At 44.3% G+C, this 27,645-nt stretch overlaps 1 protein-coding gene across 9 annotated transcripts in view; it reads left to right on the plus strand.

Annotated features, from left to right (window-relative positions):
• The window catches only part of LOC141760937 (C-myc promoter-binding protein-like), a 210,316-nt gene that overhangs the window by 114,280 nt on the left and 68,391 nt on the right, over positions 1-27,645 (plus strand). For all 9 annotated transcript variants that reach the window (XM_074624069.1, XM_074624057.1, XM_074624078.1 and 6 more), the window contains 5 exons: positions 3,559-3,692; positions 8,619-8,751; positions 14,125-14,331; positions 14,466-14,594; positions 27,347-27,488. In XM_074624069.1, coding sequence (XP_074480170.1) covers positions 3,559-3,692; positions 8,619-8,751; positions 14,125-14,331; positions 14,466-14,594; positions 27,347-27,488 — 745 coding nt within the window. The remainder of the gene's footprint in view (positions 1-3,558; positions 3,693-8,618; positions 8,752-14,124; positions 14,332-14,465; positions 14,595-27,346; positions 27,489-27,645) is intronic.

The raw sequence follows: 27,645 nt of genomic DNA on the forward strand, positions 1-27,645 counted from the left end.
TCTTTCCATCCTTCCTTCCATCCATCTGTCCATCTTTCCATCCATCCATCTTTCCATCCATCCATCCATCTCTCCATCTTTCAATCCATCCATCCATCCATCCATCCATCCATCCATCCATCCATCCATCTCTCCATCTTTCCATCCATCCATCCATCCATCCATCCATCCATCTCTCTCTCCATCTCTCCATCTGCACCAAAGAACTTCATACGTCTCCCACACTTTACTGCTTTGACTATCAGACTAACAAGACTGAATTCTGAACTTTCTGCAAGTGCTTTACTTCCCTTATGTCCGCCACGAATAAAATCAACACTTGTAGCTCTAAAGCCTGTCACTGAGCACTTCTCAATTTATGATGCTTCCCTCCGTGACCCTTCATGTTTTATATTCACCATAAATCTAGAACCTCCTGCTTTAAGATTCTTTCTGCCCTGCTAACAAGGCTGCAGTAAAATATGTGCCGTAACTCCAAATGTCAGTTATGGTGAAAGTGTGTCGTCTGATGCGCTTACTTACAGCATTTCATTTTGCCACCTTGTTTTTTTTTCTGGGAAATTTTAATAAAATCTGAGCACTTTTCCTCACCATTGAGAAGTTCTAACCTGTGATCTTCTGGATGAGGGGTTGTGGCTGAAGACGTGCTGGTAGAAACTCTGGAAACAGAGGTGCCATTGATGGTGAGTGTGAGGTTGTTGGTTTTGCTGAGGGTAGATTTGGAGCCGATGAGGAGGAGTTCTGTTTTGTCACTGTTTAGTTTGAGAAAATTCTGTTGCATCCAGGTTTTAATTGCAGAGAGGCAGGAGTTGATGTGGGAGAGGGGTGGGTTGTGGGGGGAGTTGGTGCTGAGGTAAATCTGAGTGTCATCGGCATAGCAGTGGAAGTCCAGGTTGAAATGGCGGAGGATCTGACCGAGGGGGAATATGTAGATTATGATTGTGAAGGGAGATGAAATGAGATCTGTTGGTGTGGTAGGACCGAAACCAGCTGAGTACAGTACCTTCGATACGGATGTCTTGGAGTCTGGTGAGTAGGATGTTGTGACTCACGGTATCGAAGGCTGCACTCAGGTCCAGGAGGATGAGGATGTTGAGGGCTCCGGTGTCAGCAGAGGTGAGGAGGTGATTGAGGACTTGGAGGAGTGCAGTTTCTGTGCTGTGGAGGGGGCGAAAACCGGATTGAAGGGGTTCAAACAAGTTATTGGAATGCAGGTGGGATTGGAGTTGTGTGGTGACGAGGCGTTCGAGGGTTTTGGAGAGGAAGGGGAGGTTGGAGATAGGGCGGTAGTGATTGAGACAGGAGGGGTCCAGACCAGGTTTCTTGAGTGTGGGGGTGACAGCAGCAGTTTTGAAGGCGGAGGGGACAGTTCCATGGGACAGTGAGGAGTTGAAGAGATTGGTGAAGTAGGGGCATAGGACAGGGAGGCAGGATTTCAGCAGGGGAGTGGGGAGGGGGTCGAGGGAGCAGGTGGTGGGTTTGGACATGCTGATGAGTTTGGAAATGGTTGCTGAGTCAACTGGGTCAAACCGGGAGAGGCGGCGCTGGGGGGGAACGGTCAGGGGGTCCATAGGGATGGAGAGAAAAGGGGCCGGTGTGGTTGCTGGGTCAGACACGGGGAACAGTGAGTTGTTGATGGTGGTGATTTTGTCGGCGAATAACTGGAGGAATGAGTTACAAAGATCGGGTGAGGGGTCAGAGAGGGTGTTGGCACGAGGCTTGAGGAGAGTCATGACAGTGGAGATTGAATTAAATCTTAATTTGATTGAGTTGATTGCAGGCTCATACCTGTCGTGTATCAAACACACAGGACTGACTGCCGGGGACTTAATTACAAGCACCTTTCAAAAGACCATTTCACATTTCACAATCCTAATGTGTCCCACTTTATTTTGTGTTGCAGTGTATGTGAATGACATGAGCTGAAATTAAGTAAACATGGACCCGAGCTGTTGCCCAGCAATGCTATTCCGTTGACGTCTATAGATCTCATACAACTATAAAATGTGATATGTGATAATATTAAGCACAAGCCTAAATATGATAAACATGTATTGATAAATAATGAAAACTGTATTGCTTTCCAATGTAACCCACGAGGGGCTCGGACCGGCTGAGCGGAATCCTCTGGAGGTGCTTTACGCACGAACTTGCAGCCGGGCACTGCCGGAGAGGCGGAGCATAACGCACGGCTCCATCAGCCTCAAAACATCGCTGTTTAGCAGGGGGAGATGACCTGCAAACTTTGAAGTAGCCTACGTCTGGGTGTGAGATGGAGCCCTCAGAGTATAAAGTGTGGAAACGCTCTATCAACAATGAATAGGAAGAGATTTTCTAGAAGACACTGAGAGCACCCAGGGGAATGTTCTGAGTATATGAGAACATTTTCTGTTTCACAATTGACAACATTACGATAAAATAAAGCTCAGTTGGGTATAAAAAAGAAAACAAACATTCTGTGGGTCCATAAAATCAGTTTCCTATTCATTGTCTATGGAGCAGCTCCAGACTTTAAACAAGTTTGAGACTTACTTCTCTGGTTTCTGGATTTGAGAGAGAGTGGCTCATGTTCACTAATATGGATTGAACTTTACTAAGCCATGGAAATAACATACTGGAATTCTTAATTTGGGTGGTGTTCCCCTTTAAGTAAAAGTAGCAGTACCATGGTGTAGAAATACTCTGTTAAGGCACGGTCACACTCAACAACTCCTCCAAGGCACTCCTACCTCCAAGTTACCCATCCATCATCACAACATTATAGAGTCTATAATAGGGATTTTTTTCAAAACAATGCTGTTGCAGTTGCTACTCAAGAATGTTAATTTATATACAATATATATGATCAAATAAAGCAATGGTAATTCTTTTCTTAATTTGCTTTGTTTTTTTCTCTCGAAAAATAAAAAGAACTGATGAGAGTACCGTTAAAGTACCTGTATCTGTAAGAGTAGTAGTACCGTTAAAATCGTAATAATACCCATCCCTATGTTTATGTATTGTGTGTGTTTGTGTGTGTGTGTGTTTGCGCGCGCGCATGTGTGTGTGTTTGCGCGCGCGCATGTGTGTGTGTTTGCGCGCGTGTGTGTGTTTGCGCGCGTGTGTGTTTGCGCGCACGCGCCTGCCTGTCTGCTTGCGTGCTTGCGTGCTTGCGTGCTTGCGTGCGTGCGTGCGGTGAAAGAGGTGGGCTGCAGAGAGGTAGAGTGAGTCTATAAAATGAGATAAAAGAAAGAAAGGGGAAGCGTGCTCACTCAGGGAATCTAGGTCACCTGCTGTCATCCTCCCTCAGCTCTCCCAGACACTCATTGTGTAGAAATCCTGCTATCAGGGTGACAGCTACAAAGCTGTTTGGGAATTATGTTCCAGTAAAAAAAAAAGAAGCTTTTCAAAGGTGAATCAGCCGGTGTTTGGTAAAAACCCTCTGAAATATTTATTACAGGCCATAATGTCAAGATCTGTGTTAAAGTTACTCCCTATTTCCTTCAGCTGTGATAGATGAAGGGTCACGGTACCACCACCCAGATGTCTCTGCTCATGTTTGTGTGCTCTGCTCTGCAGGTGGATGGTGACAGGCCAGAGGAGACCAGGCTGATAGAGATTGATGAATCTCAGCGCAGTGAGCACACAGTCTTCATCACACCTCCCGAGCTTCCTCCTCTGCCCGCCGAGGAGGAATATCCACTCTGCTATAGGTAAGAACTCCACTTATGGAACTGATATTTGTTGGGAGAATGAATCTAACATTTTTCAGTGGTGGAAAGTTACTAAGCACATTTACTCAAGTACAGTATTTAATATCAAAATATGTAATTCTCTGCCGCTAGGGGTATAACAAAAGACTTGAAGTTTGGTGAAGTTGTTAAGTAGCGTGGGATCATGGGAGCTGTTTTCTTCACCACTATAGAGTTCTCAAGGGATGACGTATTTGTGTAGGCCAACCAGGAAGTTAGCATCGCCCTGGGTTCTCTTGACAAAAAGCCAATGGGATTTTACCATTGATTTTTGGATTATTGCAGAAAATCAGCTCTGTGGCAAACACACATTTATGATTCCTATACGTATTTGTTCAGGAAGATAATCTCTACAAATGAACTCCACTTTATGATTTTTGAAGTGTAAATGCAATCACTAGAAGAAAAAAAGCTAACGTTAGGCTCTAAACCAAGTACACCACGGTCGCATGAGTATACACTGCACGGCTGTAAAGGAGGATGAGTCGGCGTGATGACGTTTAGTCTCATTTAGCCAGAAACCGCCTTTTTTGAGACACGTACGCTTCAAAAATCACGAGTGGGGTATTTACTGACATATTTTATAGTGTAGAACAAAACCACAGACCTTATTTCAGGAATCTAACTAAAAACCCATTCAAAATAACCCATTGACTTCGAAGCGAGGGAACCAGAAGTGCTAAAATGCTAACTCATTTCTGGGTTTTAGGACTCATTCCTCTACCACTCTGTTGTCATCATTGCAGTCATTTTCTCCTGGTTAGGATTCCTTCAGTGTTTATCGTTCAGGAGGTTTTTACTGGGAGCCGAATTATCCATGGAAGTCTCCTCCTCTCCAAAACAAATGGACCCATGATTAAAACCATTAAAACACTAAAATATAGCAGTTTCACGTTAAAAATGTGTTTGTCCGATGCTGTTTGGCAGACACAGGACGTCCCAGAGGGGGTGTAAGCTGTGTTACTGCTAACATTTTCTCAGCTCGTTTTTCTGGCAACTTAAGATCCAGACGTCCGAAGACTAAAATCCTTCATCCGGGTTAAAATATATAGTTAAAAACAACCAAGGTCTAAAAAATGTATTGTAAAATGTGGCTTAAAGGTCACATATTATTTAAAGTGCACTTTTCCATGTCTTTTAAACATCAATATCTGTCCCCAGGGTGTCTACAGGCCACCATAGTATCATAAAAGACCATCCTCTCTCTTTTTCTCCTGCTCCATCTGTCCGAAAATGGGTCTGAAAAAACACTGAGCAGCACTTCCTTACTATGGTGACGTCGGTAACAAATTTCATGCCATATGAGGGTTTCCTGGTGGAACGGTTAGAACCCTAGCTAGGTGACCCCGCTCACAGAGTGTCTCTCTCGCTTCCGTCTCCTTACTATATGCAAAGTCTGCTCCTACTTCTGTTAGTCTGCAAGAACCAGCAGAAAAGGCTTCATGTACTCCCATCATCTAAATATAACATGTTCTTTCACAAAGGCTCTATGTAATTACACTGTTTAAAACAGGTGATATGAAACATTAATTTGATGTCATTCATGTAGAAGAGTACAGGTAGTAAATAGTGACTGTAAGCAACACAACACATTTCTGTTTCTCAGTCAAACCTTATTTGAGTAGACAGATGACAATATTAATTATACACAGCATGTTTAATCATCCCACCTGCAGTTATGTTGACATGGTACAGGAGAAAGTCTTTCAGCTCAGGTGAGCTCCGGTGAGTGTAACGTTAACCGGCCTGTAGTCATGGTAACACAGAGACAGTAAATAATATACCATTACTCTGATTACTTCACTACGTTTATCAGGTGTCTTTTACCAGAAATAATGAACTGACTACTGTTTCACATCTTCTATTCTCCACCCTGATGTTCGCTGTGTTTACACACCGTCTCATAGCGGTAGCATGTAGCTACATGCTAACATGTTAGCTCTGTAATGTAGCTACATGCTAACATGATAGCTCTGTAATGTAGCTACATGCTAACATGATAGCTCTGTAATGTAGCTACATGCTAACATGTTAGCTCTGTAATGTAGCTACATGCTAACATGTTAGCTCTGTAATGTAGCTACATGCTAACATGATAGCTCTGTATCTCCATGTAAATAGAACTATCTGCTCACAGCTTCACTGGGATGATTCTGTCGGTCATTTCTCACAGATGGATCTGTAAAGACAAACGTAAAACAGAGTGTATGTTTACGGTTTACAGAGTTGATGCAGAACGTAAATACTGAGCTAACTAACAGAGCTATAAATAGCATTATTTACCGGAGAGAAACCGTCAGGAAAACCTGGAATCTTGGCCGCAGATGTTGTTCATTTCTCATTGATTTCATATCAGATTCCTCCAGTAACGTGCGCTTGGTGAAGTTTCTGGTTTATAAACTTTTAAGTAGTTTATATGTGAAACTCTTCCTGCTGCCTGCTTCTCTCTCTAGCTGCAGGGCGAGCTGCTGCAGGGGTGGGGAAGAAAGTGACATATTGAGGGCGTTTGATTGACAGCGGACAACAGGAAACGCTGGCCAATCAGAGCAGGATGGGAGGAGACAGGCTCTAAATCAGAGTTTTTCAGACAGAGGGTGAAAAAGGCTCTATGCAGGCAGACCGAGGCAGACAGTATGAGAAGAATAAAGGGTTTTTTGAACATTACAGCATGTAAACATGTTCTAGTACAATATTAAAATACATCTATGAACCTGGAAATGAGCATAATATGAGACCTTTAAAACTGGATAAAAAGTCAATTTATGACAGCTTCGGGCAGACAACCACAACGCTGATGCATGAATAAACAATATATTAAGCGGACCATTACCATGATTCAAATTACAGATTTCTCTGATTTTGAAAATTGTTAAAACATTTGGGATAATCTAAGTACACAACTCAACAAAATATATAACGTAGGTCGTACATCGTTTTCCGACATTTTAATGCGGAAAAGTTACGGATTATCCCCTAAAAGTACAATTTTGAGGTACTTTACTTGAATATGTCAATTTTTTGCTACTTTATACATCTACTCCACTACTAAATATTGTACTTTTTACTCTACTCCATTTATTTGACAGCTTTAGTTACTTTGCAGATTTAGATTATTAATACAAGTTCAAATTTAGTTTATTAATCACATACACATTGACATGGCAGTGAGATTCTTTGTTCCTGTTTGTTACTCTCTCATCCCTGTATAATAGACAATCGATCAATCAATCAATTGAATAACAATAATGAAGTAAAATACAATCATCATTATAAACATTATAAATATAGCAGCAACAATTGAAAATGGTTCGATAAATATGAGATAGGGAATACATACACAATTATAAAATAAATATAATAGAATATACACCCACCCGCACGCACGCACACACAAACACACACACACACTCCCCCAATACACACATACTTATGGAATGCTTCACAGTAAATACATAGAATTAAAAACCTTGTAAGTGTGTGGTGCAATAAGTGCAGTGTAGCCGAGGGTGAGGAGGTGGGTATGAATGGATGAATGGATAGAGACAGAGCTCTAGTGGGTCAGGGTTAGGGTGTGAGTCTCTAGTGGGTCAGGGTCAGGTGTGACTCTCTAGTGGGTGTAGTGGGTCTCTAGCGGGTCAAGGTCAGGTGTGACTCTCTAGTGGGTGTAGTGGGTCAGGGTTAGGGTGTGAGTCTCTCGTGGGTGTAGTGGGTCTCTAGTGGGTCAGGGTCAGGTGTGACTCTAGTGGGTATAGTGGGTCTCTAGTGGGTCAGGGTCATGTGTGAGTCTCTAGTGAGTGTAGTGGGTCTCTAGTGGGTCAGGGTCAGGTGTGAGTCTCTAGTGGGTGTAGTGGGTCTCTAGTGGGTCAGGGTCAGGTGTGAGTCTCTAGTGGGTGTAGTGGGTCTCTAGTGGGTCATGGTCAGGTGTGAGTCAGCTCAGCATCCGGATGGCCTGGGGATAGAAGCTGTTTCTGAGGCGGTTGGTTTTTAGCTCTGATGCTGATGTAGTCAGGCTTCCTCTTGGACTGCTTCCTGATGAAGAGGCCGTGGCTCGGGTGGCTGGGATCAGCAATGATCTTGTTTGCCTTAGTTATACATCTCTTGGTGCATACGTCCTCCAAGTTAGGCAGCGCTCCACCTGTGAGCCGCTGGGCCGACCGCACCACTCTCTGAATTCTTGGTAATGTTTTGTGTTTTGATAACATTTTGAAGCTTTGGTAACATTTTGCAATCAGTCTTGTAACCGAGATTACACACCTGAAACAACAAAACCCCCACGTCTCAGCAGATCGACCAGCAACGTGAATCATGAGCCAAGTCAGAGCTTTAGTCCATCACTAGGCTGCTTGAGCTTTTGAACTTTAATATTATTTGTAAATTAGACTGATGTATTACTTTTCTGTTCCATCTCTACTTGACATCTTTCATGAGACTGACGTCGAACAGCAGGAGGAAAACTGAAAAATCTGAATAATACATTGAGTTGGAAATTGGTTAATTATCTGATTGAGGACCAGCAGGAGTCCAGCTCCCTCACGGGGACCACAGACCGAACACTGCTGTTGGACTCTGTGGGTCTGAATATAATGTGCTATTTGTATTCTGCATCAGGTTTCGCACTGAATGATTTATGCCAAGAGATTTGTCAGAACCACTTAATTTAAGCTGCCCTAATAATCCATAATGGCCAACAGTTTTCCACAATTTATTATCAGCTCACTTTGTAGATAATTACAAGGAAACTGCTTTAATGGTCACTGTAACTTTTGAAGGAATCATTTCATTTTTAGATAGTGCCAAAATGTACTTGTTTCCTTTGCAGACACTCAGTGTTGGGAGAAAAGCTGTGTGCCTGCTGTCACTAATGTGTGTATTTATGTTCTTCGTCAGGTACGATGGTTTCCCAGTGTTGAGTCTTGACCTGTTTGACCCTGTGGAGGGCCTGCGGACCCCCTCCTCCCGCCTCGCTGCCAGGCACAGCTGTCCCACCAGCCCTGCCCCCATGTTCAGACGCACCAAGCAGGTCAGCACAGCAGTAACTCACTGTTGTCACACAATGATGATTTATTGATTCAGGTACTGAGCTGATGCTCTTCTCCAGAGTTACCTAAAATGAGAGCAACAGTACGAGGTTGTTTTTCTAAATTGCCAAACTTGCAGCCACAAAAAGTACAATCACCAAAATCAGATGATCTTCAAGGAAAAATTACTCTCAAAATAAACGAGAGTTAAGAAAATGGGTCAGTTTTACAGCATACATAAAGGACTGTCTTAAGCAATCTATACAATGAAAGTTTTAATTCTTTAATAGTGGTAAGAAAATGGATATGACTCACTGGGTCAAGGGTGACGGGAAAAACTTATCAAAAGAATTAGATTTCAATCTGAGATTTAACTTTTACACACACATTATATATTATTATATAAGTATCTTGGGGATTTGTCCACAGTAGGGATGTCACGGTGAGGACATTTTCCCACCAGTTAATAAATTTGTCACAACACTGGTGTTACCAATTACACCGGACATTTTACAAGAAAAGATGACGCTCAATATATGTAGACGATCTTTAACGCTGGATGGCTATGGGTACATACCAAGTCTTGTTTTGTTGTTTCCTCGCTCCTCGCTTGAAGTTTTTATTGGATTTTATTACTTGTAACACACAGAAGACAATCCACAAATGTGTACCATGATTTCCAAATAGTTCACTGCCCACAAACGTATTTTTGTATTTGTGTTGTGTAATGTCACATCCACAAAAATGCAGGGCGATTTGCAAATACACATAACTTACTCTGTAAATACGTATTTTAAAGTTTACATATAAAGTGATATATACGCATTTATGCATCCATTTCTACACGTGGAATGATATTTGCTGATTTGCAGATCGCTTCCTGTGCATTTATGGGCCACGTGACATTTGCAACTTCCCTCCTGTGTGGTTATGTAATTTTGTCCAATTTGTAGCGCATCAGGGGTCTCATTTAGAACTGTTACGTACGCACAAAACGAGGCCTGAAATGTGCGTCCGCCACTTCCCACGCAACAAATCTATAAAAAAAACTTGACGGAGAATGTGCGCACCGCTACGGAAACTTTAACCAATGCGCACGTACATTGTGGAGGCACTGAGGTAGGGGGAACTGGAGACGCAGACGGTGAGGTGGTGAATTGAAGCCAGACTGTAGACATTAAATGTGAGAGTAATCATTATACGTATAATGATGCCTCTCACACATTAAATTTCACAATATCACACATTACCTTTAGATCCACTTCATCATAAACATTTAAAACAGCAGTGTTGTTTGTGCTAGTGAGCCATAACTATTCCATTAGCACCTTACAAATGTAAAAGATATCAGCCAACTCAAATCTCAAATCAAATTCCGCTCAATATCTCCTCAGCGCTGTGTCACCATCACGTCCCCCCACCACCACCGGAGCGCAGAGGAGAGCGCCGGACTACCGACACTTGCAGTCAGCTGTGGAGCAGCAGTTGAAATCATCATCATTGGTTGTAGAAATCCAAGATTATATCAAAAAGCATTAAAGAATGGCAGAACAGAGCGCCAATAGTTTTAATAAGATCTTCTAATAGTGTGCAGATATCAACAAGTACCATATTAGTTTTCATAAAGTTGTCCCATAAAATCGCTGCAGTGAACAAGACATGACTTATTCATTTATGTATGGTTTATTAGATAGAGACTGATACAGTATACATGGACAAAATGAAAACAGCTATCCGATGCAACTATCAGACTGTCTCCAGTGCGTCACCTCCACCCGTAAATTAGCGAAGTGAGTAAATAAAGCCAGTGACAGCTCTCACACAATCGTTACTCTCCATATTATCATTATCATTATCAGTCCAAATCATAATGCAGGACAAGTTCGCCATAAAAACGTAATAACTAAATACATTTTTATCTATCAAACTTCCCTTTTCAAATGATATCCAGGTGGGGGATATTACTGATTGTCAGGATCATTTCGGAAAGTTGTGAATGGATCAGTCTGATTGCTATAAACATATAAAATGCAGCAGTGACACTCGTTACATGCACTGGTGGATGCACTGGCACTGTGAGGACTACGTGACGTGAATGACAGAATGAGGAGGGAACGAGTGTTCAGAGACCTCCTCAACTACAAGCTCCTCGATCTCTGTCAGGCAAATTGCTTTGCTGGTGAATCACGGCGATTACCGAGATTCAGCGTAAAGCTCCACTGATCAACAGGCTCATTACTATGTAGAAACATTCATGAGGTGCTTTGAATCGACCATTTATAGTTGAATGTGGGCGTGTCGAGGGCGGGATATAAGGCGGATCCATGTGCGCACATTTCCAGGTGGACTGTGATTTATAAAGGTAATGAGCCTGTTGATCAGTGGAGCTTTACGGTGAATCACGGCGACTACCGAGAGGAAGACCAAGAAAAGCATTTTTTCTGACACAGAGATGGAGGAGCTTGTAGGTGAGGAGGTCTCTGAACACTCCGTTCCCCCCTAATTCTGTCATTCACGTCATGTAGTCCTCAGTGCCGGTATATCCACCAGCACCACCATGCAGCATGTAACGAGTGTCACCGCTGTGTTTATATGTTTACAGCAATCACACTGATCCATTCACAACTTTCAAAAATGATCAAGACAATCAGTAATATCCCCCACCTGGATATCATTAGAAAAGGGAAGTTTGATAGGTGAACACATGGGTGAACCCAACCCCTTACTGGATATCAGTTACTGATTGGACGCTGCTGCCGACCGGACTGATCTGGTAACGTTACATGTCAACATTCATTGATTCATTTCATACTGGAGTGAAGACAGATAACAGATTCAAAGTTTTATATTTTATTTGTCTTTTGATTCACTGTCTGGTTAAAATCTGTGTCAGTTGTAGGTGTTCCAGCAGCAGGACCTGCGGTATCTCTCCTTCAGCAGCCCGACACTGATAGAGCTACTGTATTTAACACATGACAAACGGACCTAAAACAACTTTCTGCATTTATTAGAATGATTTATTTTTTCATGATCTGTTATTTCCCCCATTAACCTTTATTAAGGATACAGTTAAAGGGACTGTTTGTAACTTTTTAAGCGTATAAATGTACCGGGTCGGAACACATGCGCGCTCGCATATGCGCGTTCGCGTGTAGCCGCTGCCTTTCCTCCTCTGCCTGCTCGCCTTCACTCAGACAGCGCGCGCGTTCTCGCTCAGCTCGCTCCACCTCTAGACGTGAACGCGCGCTCACTCCACACTGCAGAAGAGTTAGTTTAGCTCTGAGAATATCTAGTGAATGTACAGTGAATGTTTGTGCAGAAATAACTGCTGCAGCTCCTCCAGACCAACAGAGGTTTCCCATGTCTTGTGAAGTGACGGCGCTCTGCAACGGGTTATGTTGTTGTCTCGTTACCGACCGGGTGCCGGTGTCTTCCTGCTCTCTCTGGCTGCAGACGGAGAGAGCAGGAAGACTCGCTGCAGAGCCCCGCTGTCTCAGCCTGCGCTGATGCAGGAAAAGCCAACACTAAGATCAGATCTAAATCATGTTCATGGAGAGACCTTCGTCTGGTCAGCTAACATTACTGCCAAGCAGCTGAAATATAGAGTGATGTTGTGCTTTTAGCTGACGTGTGTCGCCTCACTGTTTTGAGCGATGCTCGTTCAGGTATATTTAGAGCGAGCAAGCGCGAGCCCGACGCTGACTTTCGTTGATTTCACGGCCACAGCTGTCGCTGTTAACAAGCATTTCTGAAAGTTACAAATAGTCCCTTTAAAGTCAGAGAGAGAGAAGGAGAGTGTGTCTGTCAGCAACAAACACCTTTTACATCATTTATCCTCATTTCCATTCAGTCACATGAGGCTGATAATTCCTGAACGTTGGGTTTGATATGAGTTACATCATTTACATTTTCCCTCAAATATTCAGCCTAATAAATCCTTTCTAATGTTCAAAAGACACCTTAGTCATATTCTGGGTTATTAAATAATTAATTCACAATAAGATTATTAATAAATACAGACGCTAATAATGAATAAATAATACAAGGTTATTGTGCCAGTAGAGCTGGTTCCTGGTCCTCTAAGCAGGACTCAGTCCACAGTAGAAATACAGACTGCAGCTGTTATTCATGTGCAGGTGTTTGTTCAACAGGTAACAGACTATAGAGTCTGCTGCTGCTTAGTCACTGCTGCTCTGCCACTGAGAATAACTGAGTGTCTTTATTAGTATTAGATCAGTTCAGACATTAACAGCTGTTAAAGCCGACTGACAGCTGATCCTTCCCGTGATCAGCTGCTGCTGTCATCAGAAACGGACGTTGCTTCACGTGACGCTTCACGTGACGCTTCACGTGACGCTTCACGCGACTCGTCACGCTTTTGTTTTGTACTTTAACACCAAATCCTTTACCATCTTGCCATGTGCTGAGACTCTGTACGGAGCAGACACTTTTGCTTTCAGTTTATAATCTAGCATCTGTCGTCCAACTATGTATTAATAAATGATTGATTAAATGGGTTTTATTTCTATAAAAAAAAGCAAAACGATGGTAGGGGTGGTGGGCAAGTAGTGTGATTGGTGTTTGCCCGAACACCGTGTAACACCGCGTAACACTGCGTAACACCGCGTAACACCGCGTAACACCGTGTAACACAGATAACACCGCGTAACACCGTGTAACACCGTGTAACACAGACAACACAGATAACACCGACTACCGCAACAAGCCTAGTTCAACTTTAAGTGAGAGTAAAATGGAGCGGGAGATGGTTCGGTGCGGCGTAGGGAGTGGGCGTTGTTCCAGACTGTTGTGGTGAAGAGGGAGCTGAGCCAGAAGGCAAAGCTCTCGATTTACTGGTCCATCTACGTTCCGACCCTCACCTATGGTCATGAGCTTTGAGTAGTGACCGAAAGGATGAGTTTGCAGGTAGTGGCTGAAACGAGTTTCCTCTGTAGGGTGGCTGGGCTCAGCCTTAGAGATAGGGTGAGGAGCTCAGACATCCGGAGGGAGCTTGAAGTAGAGCTGTTGCTCCTTGGCATTGAAAGGGGCCAGCTGAAGTCGTTCGGGCATCTGATCAAGATCCTCCTGGACGCCTCCCGTTAGAGGTTTTCCGGGCACGTCCAACTGGTAAGAGGCCCCGGGGTAGACCCAGAACACTAGAGAGATGTCTCGTCTGGCCTGGGAACGCTTCGGTGTCCCCCAGAAGGAGCTGTGGAGAGGGATGCCTTGAATACTCTGCTTTGCCCCTGTGACTCGGCCCCGGATAAGTGGATGAAAATGGATGAACATACATTATCTCTAACTGGAAATCCCACATATCCATGAGCCTGAATTGTGCATTAAAGAACTGCTTTTACTTTCCTTTTCATCCACAGGAGATCAAATCAGCCCAGAAGATAGCCAAGAAGTACTCGTCCATCCCCCAGCTGTGGTCCAAGTGCCTGCTCCGTCACTGCTACGGCCTGTGGTTCATCTGCCTGCCAGCGTACGTGAAGGTGTGCCACTCCAAGGTGCGGGCACTTCGCACCGCCTACGACGTCCTCAGGAAGATGCAGGCAAAGAAATTGCAGCCCCCTGATGAGGTACATTAGTTAGTCCCAAAAATACCTAATTTTAGATCAGCCAATTGTTTGAATTTAGTTTTTTTCACACCACGGTCTGTTTTTCAGGGGTTGTTGTCTTTCTGCCTGAACAATCATGTGATTATTCTGTACAGGTGTGCTACCGGGTGTTGATGCAACTGTGTGGACAGTATGGCCAACCTGTCCTGGCAGTCAGGGTCCTCTTTGAGATGAAGAAGGCCGGAGTGCACCCCAATGCCATCACTTATGGCTACTACAACAAGGTACAGTATACGTAGGCCTCTATTGATCATAATGAAGCCAGAAGTTGTCATATATGAGTAGCCCAGTGTAAAAAAGTCAAGGTGTAAAGAGTTAAAGGGACTATTTGTAAGATTCAGAAATGCTGCTTAACAACGACAACTGTGGCCTTGAAATCAACGAAAGTCAGAGTCGAGCTCGCGCTTGCTCGCTCTACATGGACATGAACGAGCATTGCTCAAAACAGTGAGGCGACAGACGTCAGCTAAAACCACAATATCACTATATTTCAGCTGCTTGGCAGTAATGTTAGCTGACCAGACGAAGGTCTCTCCATGAATCAATGCTGATCCTAGTGTTGGCTTTTCCTGCTCAGGGCAGGCTTCAGCAGCGGGGCTCCTCAACGAGTTACGTTATCGCCTCCCGACCGCAGCCGTTAGCCTAAGACATCGGCACCCGGTCGGTAACGAGACGATAACGTAACTCGTTGAGGAGCCCAGTCACTTCACAAGACATGGAAAACCTCTGTTGGTCTGGAGGAGCTGCAGCAGTTATCTCTGCACAAACGTCCACTGTACATTCACTAGATATTCTCCGAGCTAAACTAACTCTTCTGCAGTGTGGAGTGAGCGCGCGTTCACGTCTAGAGGTGGAGCGAGACAGCGAGGACGCGCGCACTGTCTGAGTGAAGGAGAGCGCGCATATGCGAACGCGCATGTGTGCCGACCCGCTACATTTATACGCTTAATAAGTTACAAACAGTCCCTTTAAGGGTTGAAACAGTCAGGGACTAAAACAAGCTAGCCTAATAAAGTTAGGTGAATAAATCCAGTAAAGCAATTAAACTGAAAGTAATTTAGTTTAATGAAGAAAGAACAAAGGTTTGACTAAAAAGTAATTTAGTCATAATTAAGATAGGATGTAAATGTGTTAATGAGTAGTTAAAATAAATAGATGTATATTGTTTTAAGGTAAACAGTGGATGTAAACTATGAGAAACACAGATTGTGCCTTTAGTGTCAGCTATTTGGGTTGTGATTGGTTACTGGAGTCATCAGTCAATGACACCTGATGATTGGTGATTGGCTGTAGTTGAGGAAGAGAACAGTAGTGGGCGGGAGTAGAGAGAAAAACACGAAGAAGAGACACGGAGAAAAGAGAGGAGAAGGAGGGAAAACGTAGAACAGACGCAGGAAAAGAGAGAACGAAGGAGTGGGAAGAATTGTTGAGTAACCCGGGTCGTTGATAGCCTGGTGAATGTTTATGTAAACAGTAGAAAAGTGTAGCTGTGGACTATCGCACTGTTTTGCTTGTATCACAGTGGATTAAGTCGAATGTTTGGTGTGAGCTGTGTCGCTGCTATGCTAAAGTCAGTAAGTTGCTAGCCAAGAGGAAGGCATGGCTAACTGGAAAAGACTGTTGTTTGCTATGTGAAGAGGACTGTTGCTCGCTACGTGAAGAGGACTGTTGCTCGCTATGTGATGAGGACTGTTGCTCGCTACGTGAAGAGGACTGTTGCTCGCTTCGGGAGGAGGAGGGTTTCTTGCTTTGTGAAGAGGACTGTGCTGGCTTCATGAGGAGGACGGTTGCTCGCTTTGTTAGGAGGACGATTGCTCGCTTCGTGAGGAGGACGGTTGCTCGCTTCGTGAAGAAGACGGTTGCTCGCTTCGTGAGGAGGACTGTTTGTCTGCTTCGTGGCGGGGATTTCGTTTCCGCTGCCATTGGATTCATCTCTCAGACCTGAACTGTTTTTCCAGAACTACGAACTGTTTCTTCAAGGAAGACTTCAAACTGTAAGTTGGACTTTTCACGTCTTTGTTCGCTGAGGATAATGATTTTGATGGCCGCACCACACCCGAGCAACGTACAGGCCTGCTACTTTTCTTATTTTGCGTGCGTGTGAGTGTGTGTGGGCCCACTGGAGTGTTTAGAGTTTAACTGAGTTCAGTGTTGGATCTGATGAACCTAGCAGTGGCGGTTGTGATGAACCTAGCAGTGGTGGTTCTGATGAACATAGCAGTGGCGGTTGTGATGAACCTAGCAGTGGCGGTTGTGATGAACCTAGCAGTGGCGGTTGTGATGAACCTAGCAGTGGTGGTTCTGATGAACATAGCAGTGGTGGTTGTGATGAACCTAGCAGTGGCGGTTGTGATGAACCTAGCAGTGGTGGTTCTGATGAACCTAGCAGTGGCGGTTGTGATGAACCTAGCAGTGGCGGTTGTGATGAACCTAGCAGTGGTGGTTGTGATGAACCTAGCAGTGGTGGTTGTGATGAACCTAGCAGTGGTGGTTGTGATGAACCTAGCAGTGTTGGTTGTGATGAACCTAGCAGTGGTGGTTCTGATGCTGCGAAACCTGCTGCCTGATGGCAGAGGTGTAAACAGTCTGTGAGGGGTGTGAGGGGTCCTTTACAATGGAAGAGGTTCTGCTTACACAGCGCCTCTGGAAGATGTCCTGGATGGAGGGGAGAGAAACCCCTATAATCTTCTCAGCTGTCCTCACTATGCGTTGAAGGGACTTGCGTTCCGCTGCTTTGCAGTTCCCAAACCACACAGTGATACAGCTGGTGAGGACGCTTTCCACAGTGCCTGTGTAGAAGGTGGTGAGGATGGGCGGTGGTAGGCTGCCTCTCTTCATTCTCCACAGGAAGTGGAGGCGTCGCTGTGCCTTCTTGGCTACAGAGCTGGTGTTCATGTGCCAGGTGAGGTCGTCGGAGATGTGCACACCAAGAAACTTGGTGCTCTTGACCCTCTCTACTGTGGAACCACTGATGAGCAGTGGAGAGTGGTCAGCGGGCCTGCTCCTGAAGTCCACAACCATCTCTTTAGTTTTTTCGACATTAAGAGATATGCTGTTGTCCTTGCACCAGCTCACCAGTTGCTCCACTTCCTCTCTGTAAGGTGTTGCTGATGAGGCCCACTACCGTCGTGTCATCAGCAAACTTAATGATGTGGTTGGATATGGACTTGGCAGCACAGTCGTGGGTCAGCAGTGTGAACAGCAGTGGACTGAGCACGCAGCCCTGGGGGGAACCTGTGCCCAGCGTGATGGTACCTGATGTTCTGCTGCCTCTCCGTACAGTCTGTGGTCTCTGTGTCAGAAAGGTGTCGAGCCCCAGCAGGGAAAGTTTTCCAATCAGCTTCTGGGGGATGATGGTGTTGAATGCTGAACTGAAATCAATGAACATCATTCTAACACAAGTGCCCCCAGTGTCCAGGTGAGATAGGGCTGAGTGCAGGGTTTGTGAAATAGCATCGTCGGTGGAGCGGTTGGGGCGGTATGCAAACTTGAGAGGGTCCAGAGAGGTGGGGAGGGAAGATTTTATGTGTCTCATGACCAGCCTCTCGAAGCACTTCATTATGATGGGAGTCAATGCCACGGGGCGGTAGTAATTGAGACTCATCACAGTGGGCTTCTTAGGCACTGGTATGATGGTGGTCTTTTTAAAGCCAGCCGGGACAACAGCCTGGCTCAGAGAGATGTTAAAGATGTCCGTGAGGACATCTGCCAGCTGGCAAGCACAGTCTCTGAGCACCCGCCCCGGTATGTTGTCTGGGCCTGCAGCTTTCCGTGGGTTGACTCTAGATAGGGTCCTGATCACGTCAGCAGCGTTGAGACGCAGTGCCTGCTCCTCGGGGGGCCGGGGGGTCTTACATGCTGGCATGTTGTTTTGGGCTTCAAAATGTGCATAGAAGCCATTTAATGTGTCAGGGAGGTGGATGTCATTGTCACGGACCTGTGATGTGATCTTATAGTCCGTTAAGGCCTGGATGCCCTGCCACATACGCCCGGTGTCATTGGTATCACAGAAGTGGTTTTGAATCTTCTGTGCATATTGACGTTTTGCTTTCCTGAAGGCACGGGAGAGCTCCACCCTCGCTGACCTGAGAGCCACTCCGTCCCCGGATCTGAAAGCAGTGTTCCGTGGTCTCAGCAGGGCACGTAGCTCCGCCGTCAGCCACGGCTTCTGGTTGGCCCGTGTGTTGATAGGCTTCACTACAGTGACATCCTCTATGCATTTCTCTATGTATCCAGTCACAGAGTCAGTGTATTCCTCTACACTCGTTACACTTGCTGGCCATAGGTAGCTGCCTCCCTGAACATGTTCCAGTCCGTTCTCTCAAGCAGTCCTGCAGGGCTGAGGTGGCTCCTTCAGGAGAGATTCTGATGGTCTTTTGAGCTGGCTTGGAGCGTCTCAGCAGTGGTCTGTATGCTGTTAGATGGATAAAGCTTGCAGCAGCTCACCAATACCAACCCAGTGCAGTGTGTTACTAATATAAATACACACGTGGACAAAATTGTTGGTACCCTTCCGTTAAAGAAAGAAAAACCCACAATGGTCATTGAAATAACTTGAAACTGACAAAAGTAATAATAAATAAAAATGTACTGAAAATTAACTAATGAAAATCAGACATTGCTTTTGAATTGTGGTTCAACAGAATCATTTTAAAAAACAAACTAATGAAACTGGCCTGGACAAAAATGATGGTACCCTTAACTTAATATCTTGTTGCACAACCTTTTGAGGCAATCACTGCAATCAAGCGATTTCTGTAACTCTCAATGAAACTTCTGCACCTGTCGACAGGTATGTTGGCCCACTCCTCGTGAGCAAACTGCTCCAGCTGTCTCAGGTTTGAAGGGTGCCTTCTCCAGACTGCATGTTTCAGCTCCTTCCACAGATGTTCAATAGGATTTAGATCAGGGCTCATAGAAGGCCACTTCAGAATAGTCCAATGTTTTGTTCCTAGCCATTCTTGGGTGTTTTTAGCTGTGTTTTGGGTCATTATCCTGTTTGAGGACCCATGACCTGCAACTGAGACCAAGCTTTCTGACACTGGGCAGCACATTTCGCTCCAGAATGCCTTGATAGTCTTGAGATTTCATTGTACCCTGCACAGATTCAAGACACCCTGTGCCAGATGCAGCAAAGCAGCCCCAGAACATAACCGAGCCTCCTCCATGTTTCACATTAGGTACAGTGTTCTTTTCTTTGTATGCTTCATTTTTGCGTCTGTGAACATAGAGCTGATGTGACTTGCCAAAAAGCTCCAGTTTTGTCTCATCTGTCCAAAGGACATTCTCCCAGAAGCTTTGTGGCTTGTCAATATGCATTTTGGCAAATTCCAGTCTCGCTTTTTTATGATTTGCGTCCTCCTCGGTTGTCTTCCATTAAGTCCACTTTGGCTGAAACAGCGACGGATGGTGCGATCTGACACTGATGTACCTTGACCTTGGAGTTCACCTCTAATCTCTTTGGAAGTTGTTCTGGGCTCTTTGGTTACCATTCGTATTATCCGTCTCTTCAATTTGTCATCAATTTTCCTCTTGCGGCCACGTCCAGGGAGGTTGGCTACAGTCCCATGGACCTTAAACTTCTGAATAATATGTGCAACTGTAGTCACAGGAACATCAAGCTGCTTGGAGATGGTCTTATAGCCTTTACCTTTAACATGCTTGTCTATAATGTTCTTTCTAATCTCCTGAGACACCTCTCTCCTCAGCTTTCTGTGGTCCATGTTCAGTGTGGTACACACCATGATACCAAACAGCACAGTGACTACTTTTCACCCTTTAAATACGCAGACTGACTGATTACAAGTTTGAAGATATCTGTGATGCTAATTACAGGACACACCTTAGTTTAATATGTCCCTATGGTCAAATTATTTTCAATCTTTTCTAAGGGTACCATCATTTTTGTCCAGGCCAGTTTCATTAGTTTGTTTTTTAAAATGATTCTGTTGAACCACAATTCAAAAGCAATGTCTCATTTTCATTAGTTAATTTTCAGTAAATTTGTATTTATTATTACTTTTGTCAGTTTCAAGTTATTTCAGTGACAATTGTGGGTTTTTCTTTCTTTAACGGAAGAGTACCAACAATTCTGTCCACGTGTGTATAATAGCACTGAGACTCCCAGTGCTATAGTGTCGCCCCTGGGTGTGGTGTTCCTGATGTGGGTGTGTTCAGAATATTCTGCTGATTCTGCTGCAAGTTTGACTAATGAGTGAAAACACCCATGACACCCTAATGTCAAACAAATCTCTGGGAAGACTGTCCAGTGGGATACTCCCTTTGTCAATCAGCTGTGATGGATGAAAATACAGACGTAGTCAGAGCAATAAAATACAATAAACCTCAGGGGAATTGGCTGCTTTACAAATGGTATTAAAGTGACAGGCTGCTATATGAGAATGTACCATAAACTCACTGTTGAGTATAACAGAACATATGCCACTAGTGGTCGATTGATTTGAGTTGTTCAATGGCCGATGCCATTTTTAGAGAGCAGGGCGGCCGATGGCAGATGGATAATGCCGACATCATGTTTTTTCCTTTTCTCTTTTTTTTGTATCTGATTAAATTCAACATTTCAATAAAGTTAACAAAATTGCTGAATTTAAATGAACATTTAACACCATTATTGTCTGGATTATCTCTGTGTGCTGAAGTAGATCTGCACTTTGCAGTGGAATTATTTTAAATGAAAAAATGTATCAACTAAATAAATGTCACAACCTCAAGGGGGGGTCTGACACAAGGACAGAGGCAGGTGAACTTGCGGCGCATTACGGAGGTACGGAATGTGTTAAAATCAGTAATCAGTCAGGAATAGGCGTGGTTTTAAGTATTAATAGCTATTTACAGGTTGTGGGCCAAAACGCACCAGAAGCCTAATTCTCCTTTACAATAATTTACTACATGGTTACAATCAGGCAGGCAACCTCATTAAAATATGCAATAATTAAGATCAGTGTTTATGATGGAATAGTTGCATTAGAATGTGCCAGAGGAACCAAATTGATGCTTTTACAGCCAAAACTTTTCACCGGGGGACATGCACCCAGACCACCCAAGTTGAATACTGTTTCCACTGGCTGTCTACTCCAGACAAAGAGTAGAGAAAGCAAAGAGGTGCAACTCAGCTGCTTTTTTGACAACAGCCGCTAGATGGCGCTGCGGTAGCGCTGCCGCCATTTTTGGACTGAAAACGCCAATGAGTCTGTGGCCATGGATGTATAAAGAGACGTCTGTAAATCAGACGATCATTTTTTTTTAGGTAGATCAACTTCCCAGTACGAACACTTAAATAGCCCTCATTTAAATCTTTATGTCCTAAAAGTAGTAAAATGAACTAACAGCTAAATCCAGAGTTATTTTCCTCGCCATAATGAACGGTCATCAGATCCACGGGACTGCACCGCCCTGCACGCTCATGACATATCCGGTTCTGCCAGCTTCCTGCTAGCTGTATGCGGCTGTAAAAATGGAGATATTGGCTGTAATTCATCACTTTTATTATCTTCTAATACACCCATGGGCTGTATGCTGTCAGCCTGTACCGTGGTGGATATATTAGCGTTTCTGTTCCCAAACAACCGGCTATCGGCCAGTAGCTAGTATGACTAGTAGCATGACATCAACAGAGTTTAATGCTGTTGTTGGCTATTTACTAACACGCAGGGCAAAAGACCAGGACCCAACCTCTTCTACAACCATGGTCTGTGGTCTATTGGACCCTCTTCTACATCCATGGTCTGTGGTCTATTGGACCCTCTTCTACATCCATGGTCTGTGGTCTATTGGACCCTCCTTTATATCCATGGTCTGTGGTCTACTGGACCCTCTTCTACATCCATGGTCTGTGGTCTATTGGACCCTCTTCTACATCCATGGTCTGTGGTCTACTGGACCCTCTTCTACATCCATGGTCTGTGGTCTATTGGACACTCTTCTACATCCATGGTCTGTGGTCTACTGGACCCTCTTCTACCTCCATGGTCTGTGATCTATTGGACCCTCTTCTACATCCATGGTCTGTGGTCTATTGGACCCTCTTCTACATCCATGGTCTATGGTCTGTTGGACCCTCTTCTACGTCCATGGTCTGTGGTCTACTGGACCCTCTTCTACATCCATGTTCTGTGGTCTACGGGACCCTCTTCTACATCCATGGTCTGTGGTCTATTGGACACTCTTCTACACCCATGGTCTATGGTCTGTTGGACCCTCTTCTACGTCCATGGTCTGTGGTCTACTGGACCCTCTTCTACATCCATGTTCTGTGGTCTACTGGACCCTCTTCTACATCCATGGTCTGTGGTCTGTTGGACTCTCTTCTACATCCATGGTCTGTGGTCTACTGGACCCTGTTCTACATCCATGGTCTGTGGTCTATTGGACACTCTTCTACATCCATGGTCTATGGTCTGTTGGACCCTCTTCTACGTCCATGGTCTGTGGTCTACTGGACCCTCTTCTACATCCATGTTCTGTGGTCTACGGGACCCTCTTCTACATCCATGGTCTGTGGTCTATTGGACACTCTTCTACACCCATGGTCTATGGTCTGTTGGACCCTCTTCTACGTCCATGGTCTGTGGTCTACTGGACCCTCTTCTACATCCATGGTCTGTGGTCTGTTGGACTCTCTTCTACATCCATGGTCTGTGGTCTACTGGACCCTCTTCTACATCCATGGTCTGTGGTCTGTTGGACCCTCTTCTACCTCCATGGTCTGTGGTCTATTGGACCCTCTTCTACATCCATGGTCTATGGTCTACTGGACCCTCTTCTACATCCATGGTCTGTGGTCTACTGGACCCTCTTCTACATTCATGGTCTGTGGTCTATTGGACACTCTTCTACATCCATGGTCTGTGGTCTACTGGACCCTCTTCTACGTCCATGGTCTGTGGTCTACTGGACCCTCTTCTACATCCATGTTCTGTGGTCTACTGGACCCTCTTCTACATCCATGGTCTGTGGTCTGTTGGACTCTCTTCTACCTTTATGGTCTGTGGTCTACTGGACCCTCTTCTACATCCATGGTCTGTGGTCTACTGGACCCTCTTCTACATCCATGGTCTGCGGTCTGTTGGACTCTCTTCTACATCCATGGTCTGTGGTCTGTTGGACCCTCTTCTACATCCATGGTCTGTGGTCTGTTGGCCTTTCTTCTACCTCTGTGGTCTGTTGGAGCCTCTTCTACCTCCATGGTCTGTGGTCTGTTGGTCTTTCTTCTACCTCCATGGTCTTCGGTCTGTTGGAGCCTCTTCTACGCCCATGGTCTGTGGTCTGTTGGACCCTCTTCTACATCCATGGTCTGTGGTCTGTTGGTCTTTCTTCTACCTCCATGGTCTGTGGTCTGTTGGAGCCTCTTCTACCTCCATGGTCTGTGGTCTGTTGGACCCTCTTCTACATCCATGGTCTGTGGTCTGTTGGTCTTTCTTCTACCTCCATGGTCTGTGGTCTGTTGGAGCCTCTTCTAACTCCGTGGTCTGTTGGACCCTCTTCTACATCCATGGTCTGTGGTCTGTTGGTCTTTCTTCTACCTCCATGGTCTGTGGTCTGTTGGAGCCTCTTCTACCTCCATGGTCTGTGGTCTGTTGGCCTTTCTTCTACCTCCATGGTCTGTGGTCTGTTGGAGCCTCTTCTACCTCTGTGGTCTGTTGGTCTTTCTTCTACCTCCATGGTCTTCGGTCTGTTGGAGCCTCTTCTACCTCCATGGTCTGTGGTCTGTTGGACCCTCTTCTACATCCATGGTCTGTGGTCTGTTGGTCTTTCTTCTACCTCCATGGTCTGTGGTCTGTTGGAGCCTCTTCTACCTCCATGGTCTGTGGTCTGTTGGAGCCTCTTCTACCTCCATGGTCTGTGGTCTGTTGGACCCTCTTCTACCTCCATGGTCTGTGGTCTGTTGGACTCCATTTTGGATCCTTGACATGAAAAATTTTGAGATTGCTCTCAAAATCTGTTCGCTGGATTTTTCTAACTTCCATTTATGTCCATCGCTCACTTTATGCTCCTCTGGGAAGCAGCCGGGCAAAAAAGTTTAATAAATAAATAAGTGAGTAAGTAAATAGTTATAATAATATGCATATTTACAATATTTTTATTGTTCAACACAGGACATTTCGGTAGAGACATTAAAATGATTACAAAAGAATAGAAATAATTTTGTTTTACTATTGTACGGCACTTTGTAGGCAGATGTGTCACTGGCGTCATTATGGTAGTCGACTCGATTACAACCCCAAATTGCGGAGGCGTTAGTTCTACTGCTGAGCGCTAGTGTTGCAATGGAAAATATAATTGACTTTCTCTTCTTAGAAATACACGTTCTTTGCTACAGAAACTTGTGGAATTTCCAATTGATTTAAGCAGTAGAAAGCGAAGCCATGCCTGGAATAAAAATACCTCAGAAAACGGCGGGATATATTATAGAGCAGACTGATTGCAGCCTCGATGTTGATTGTTTATTCATGATTCACAATAGATGCATAAATAAATGCGTCCAAATTATTGCACTACTGTGCTCAGTTGCCCCTCTCTGGCTGGTACTTTATCACAGTAACGTCTCTGCAGACACTCGGCTTGCAGATAAAACGAAACAGTGGTGACATTTGCAGTCAACCCCCCCACCCCCGAAGGTTGTACACCACCGTGTGCGATCATCCCCAGGTGTCAGGATGAATCATGGCTCTGTTATCATCGCAGCCTGTCCCTGATCTGGCGACCCAGGGAGCAACAAAGCAAATTGCCTGATGTGGGAGGAGGCTGTCGGGAGACAAGGCCGCTGTAAAGGTTACTCCGTTGTGTTGTTACGCCTCAAAGGATCTTATTTGGCCTTAGAAAATGGAGAGCTTGGAGGCACAAGCTGGCCGGATTCCTCCACTGACACAAACAGTATCCTCTGCTGCTGCACTCCACAGTTACAGGTTTTTTTCCTCCTTTCATGGTTCTTTGGGTCTTTGTAGTCCAAGGAAGAGAAGGTGGAGGGAAGAGGTTTTATCTGTGTGCATGAGAGCTTATCTATTCATTAAATCATGGGACTGAATGTTTTTGGTGTTCACTTTAACACAGGTTAAAAGGATGTCCATGCCAAAGTCCTCAGCTGTGTCATTTGCATTTTTAATATACTGTATGTGCCTGTTCCTTGTTTATAATAATGAATTTATTATTTATTAAAAACATTATAATAATACTATTAATTGTATAACTTCATCTGGATGTGATAATAATTAACACATTATATCTCGTTTGTTTAATCTGTATAAAAAACGATATAAAAATGACCCATTGTGATTATGTGCTGGACTATTTCCTGGCCGGGTGCAGTGACTTCCTAGAGTCTTTTTGTTGTCACCATGTGTTAATTAGTGAGCTTTATGTCTTTTCATGTCTGTACGCTAAATATAAAGCTAGAACCAGCAGATGATGAGCCTAGTTTAGCAAGGGAAAACCACTAGAGCCTGTCTCTGTCCAGATAAATAGTTTCAGTTTGCCACTCCCTGTCAAACCACAACTGTTTGTTGTTATTGTATTTTTTTGTATTATTATTATGTTCGTATCTTAGTTTTTTGTTTGGATTAACAAACAACATATAATGTTTTAAAGGGATAGTAAGGAGGTTTTGAGGTGAGGCTGTAGGGGGTACTTATCCATACTCAGTATATTATCTACAGGAGATGGCGGTCGACAGGCCACCTAAAAGAAATGCCCACCTAAGAAAATTAATATCAGTTTAAGTGTACACTATAATTAGAATATTTTCACCGCTTTACCTTGCTGTCAGACAGCTCTCTCGCATTGGGAACTAAAGCCCTTATCTATGCTCTCTTCAAAGCCACTAAACTCCTTTGACAAAAATATTTCACCTCGCAGAACACGGGACTTCCTGGTCTACAGCTGCCTCTATTGGTTTGTTTGTTTGTGTTATATGTAACTTTGGTGTTTTAAAGGGTTGGTTTGGATTCACCAAAGTCACACAGTAACACAAACTAACTAACCGATCGAGGCAGCGGTAGACCAGCAACCCCTGTGTTTTGCGAGGTAAAATTACTGTTTTTGTCAAAGGAGTCTGGTGGCTTTGAAGAGAGCATATGAACCCCACGTAACAACCAGAACTTGATGTTTTACATTTAGTTTTTATGCAGATGAAACAAGAGATTTCGTTTTGCACAGAGTCAGGCTAGCTGTTTCCCCCCATTTCCAGTCTTTAATCTAAGATAAGGTAACCACATCCTGGCTGTAGCTTCATATTTAATGGACAGATATGAGAGTGGTATCAACCTTCTTATCTAATTCTCGGCAAGAAAGTAATGCAGCGCATTTCCCATTGACTATTATAGGAGAAAAAAAAAATACTGCACTTCCAGTCATCTCTCAGACTCTGTGGCGATATCACTGTGCTTTAGTTGTCTTAGCATCCCTGGTAACATCTGCAGAAGGGCAGCCTCTTTTCACCTGACCAAATCCTGAGAACCTTCACACAGGAGCAGCCAAAGTAATAAACCCCGTTCTGCTCAGTGGCATACTGGTGTATTTTCTCAGGGGGCTTCTGAAGTGTATTTTAGGAGCAGACAGAGACTGTCGAACGTGACTTGGCCAGCAACAGCTGCAGAGTCTTTCCTTTTCCTTTTCTGATGTTGAGAGTGACTGTGGAGCTAACGCCGCTGCACTTGATGCCTTTGATGAAAAATTCATTCAAACTGATTTTTATATGGAACAGAGATTGGGTCAGTTTTAGTTCACTCACTTCAAAAAGGTTGAGTTGAAAGTGAATGAATGAAGTTGGAGCTTCACACAATATTCTCGCAATATATATTCAGACTCTTCATGTTCAGTGATTTAGTTAGTAGTTGAATATAGGAACATTTCATGGTGGAAGGTATTTGAAACAGGAAGTAACATTCATATATATATATATTTGAATTAAAACCACACCACCTCACAGTCCCTCTGCTGTCTCTCTCCTCCTGGTGTCCAGGCGGTGTTGGAGAGCACGTGGCCCTCCAGCACCAGAGGAGGATACTTCCTGTGGATGAAGCTGAGGAATGTCGTTCTGGGCGTGGCGCAGTTCAAACGGGCGCTAAGACGACAGGCTCCCCTCACCCAGAGTCCTCTGTCAGGTAACCGTGATCCGCAACACTCTGCATGTCTGAGAAAAGGAATGTTGTTGTTGTATCACTAAATTGTTTCTGCAGGCCTGCAATGATCCAGCAAACTTGACAAATTTCCAAACCTGAGATTTTTACATTTGCTTATTTAATGCACATAGTTTATTTT

This window comes from Sebastes fasciatus, chromosome 2 (assembly GCF_043250625.1).
Source record: "Sebastes fasciatus isolate fSebFas1 chromosome 2, fSebFas1.pri, whole genome shotgun sequence".
Taxonomy (NCBI): Eukaryota; Metazoa; Chordata; class Actinopteri; order Perciformes; family Sebastidae; genus Sebastes; species Sebastes fasciatus.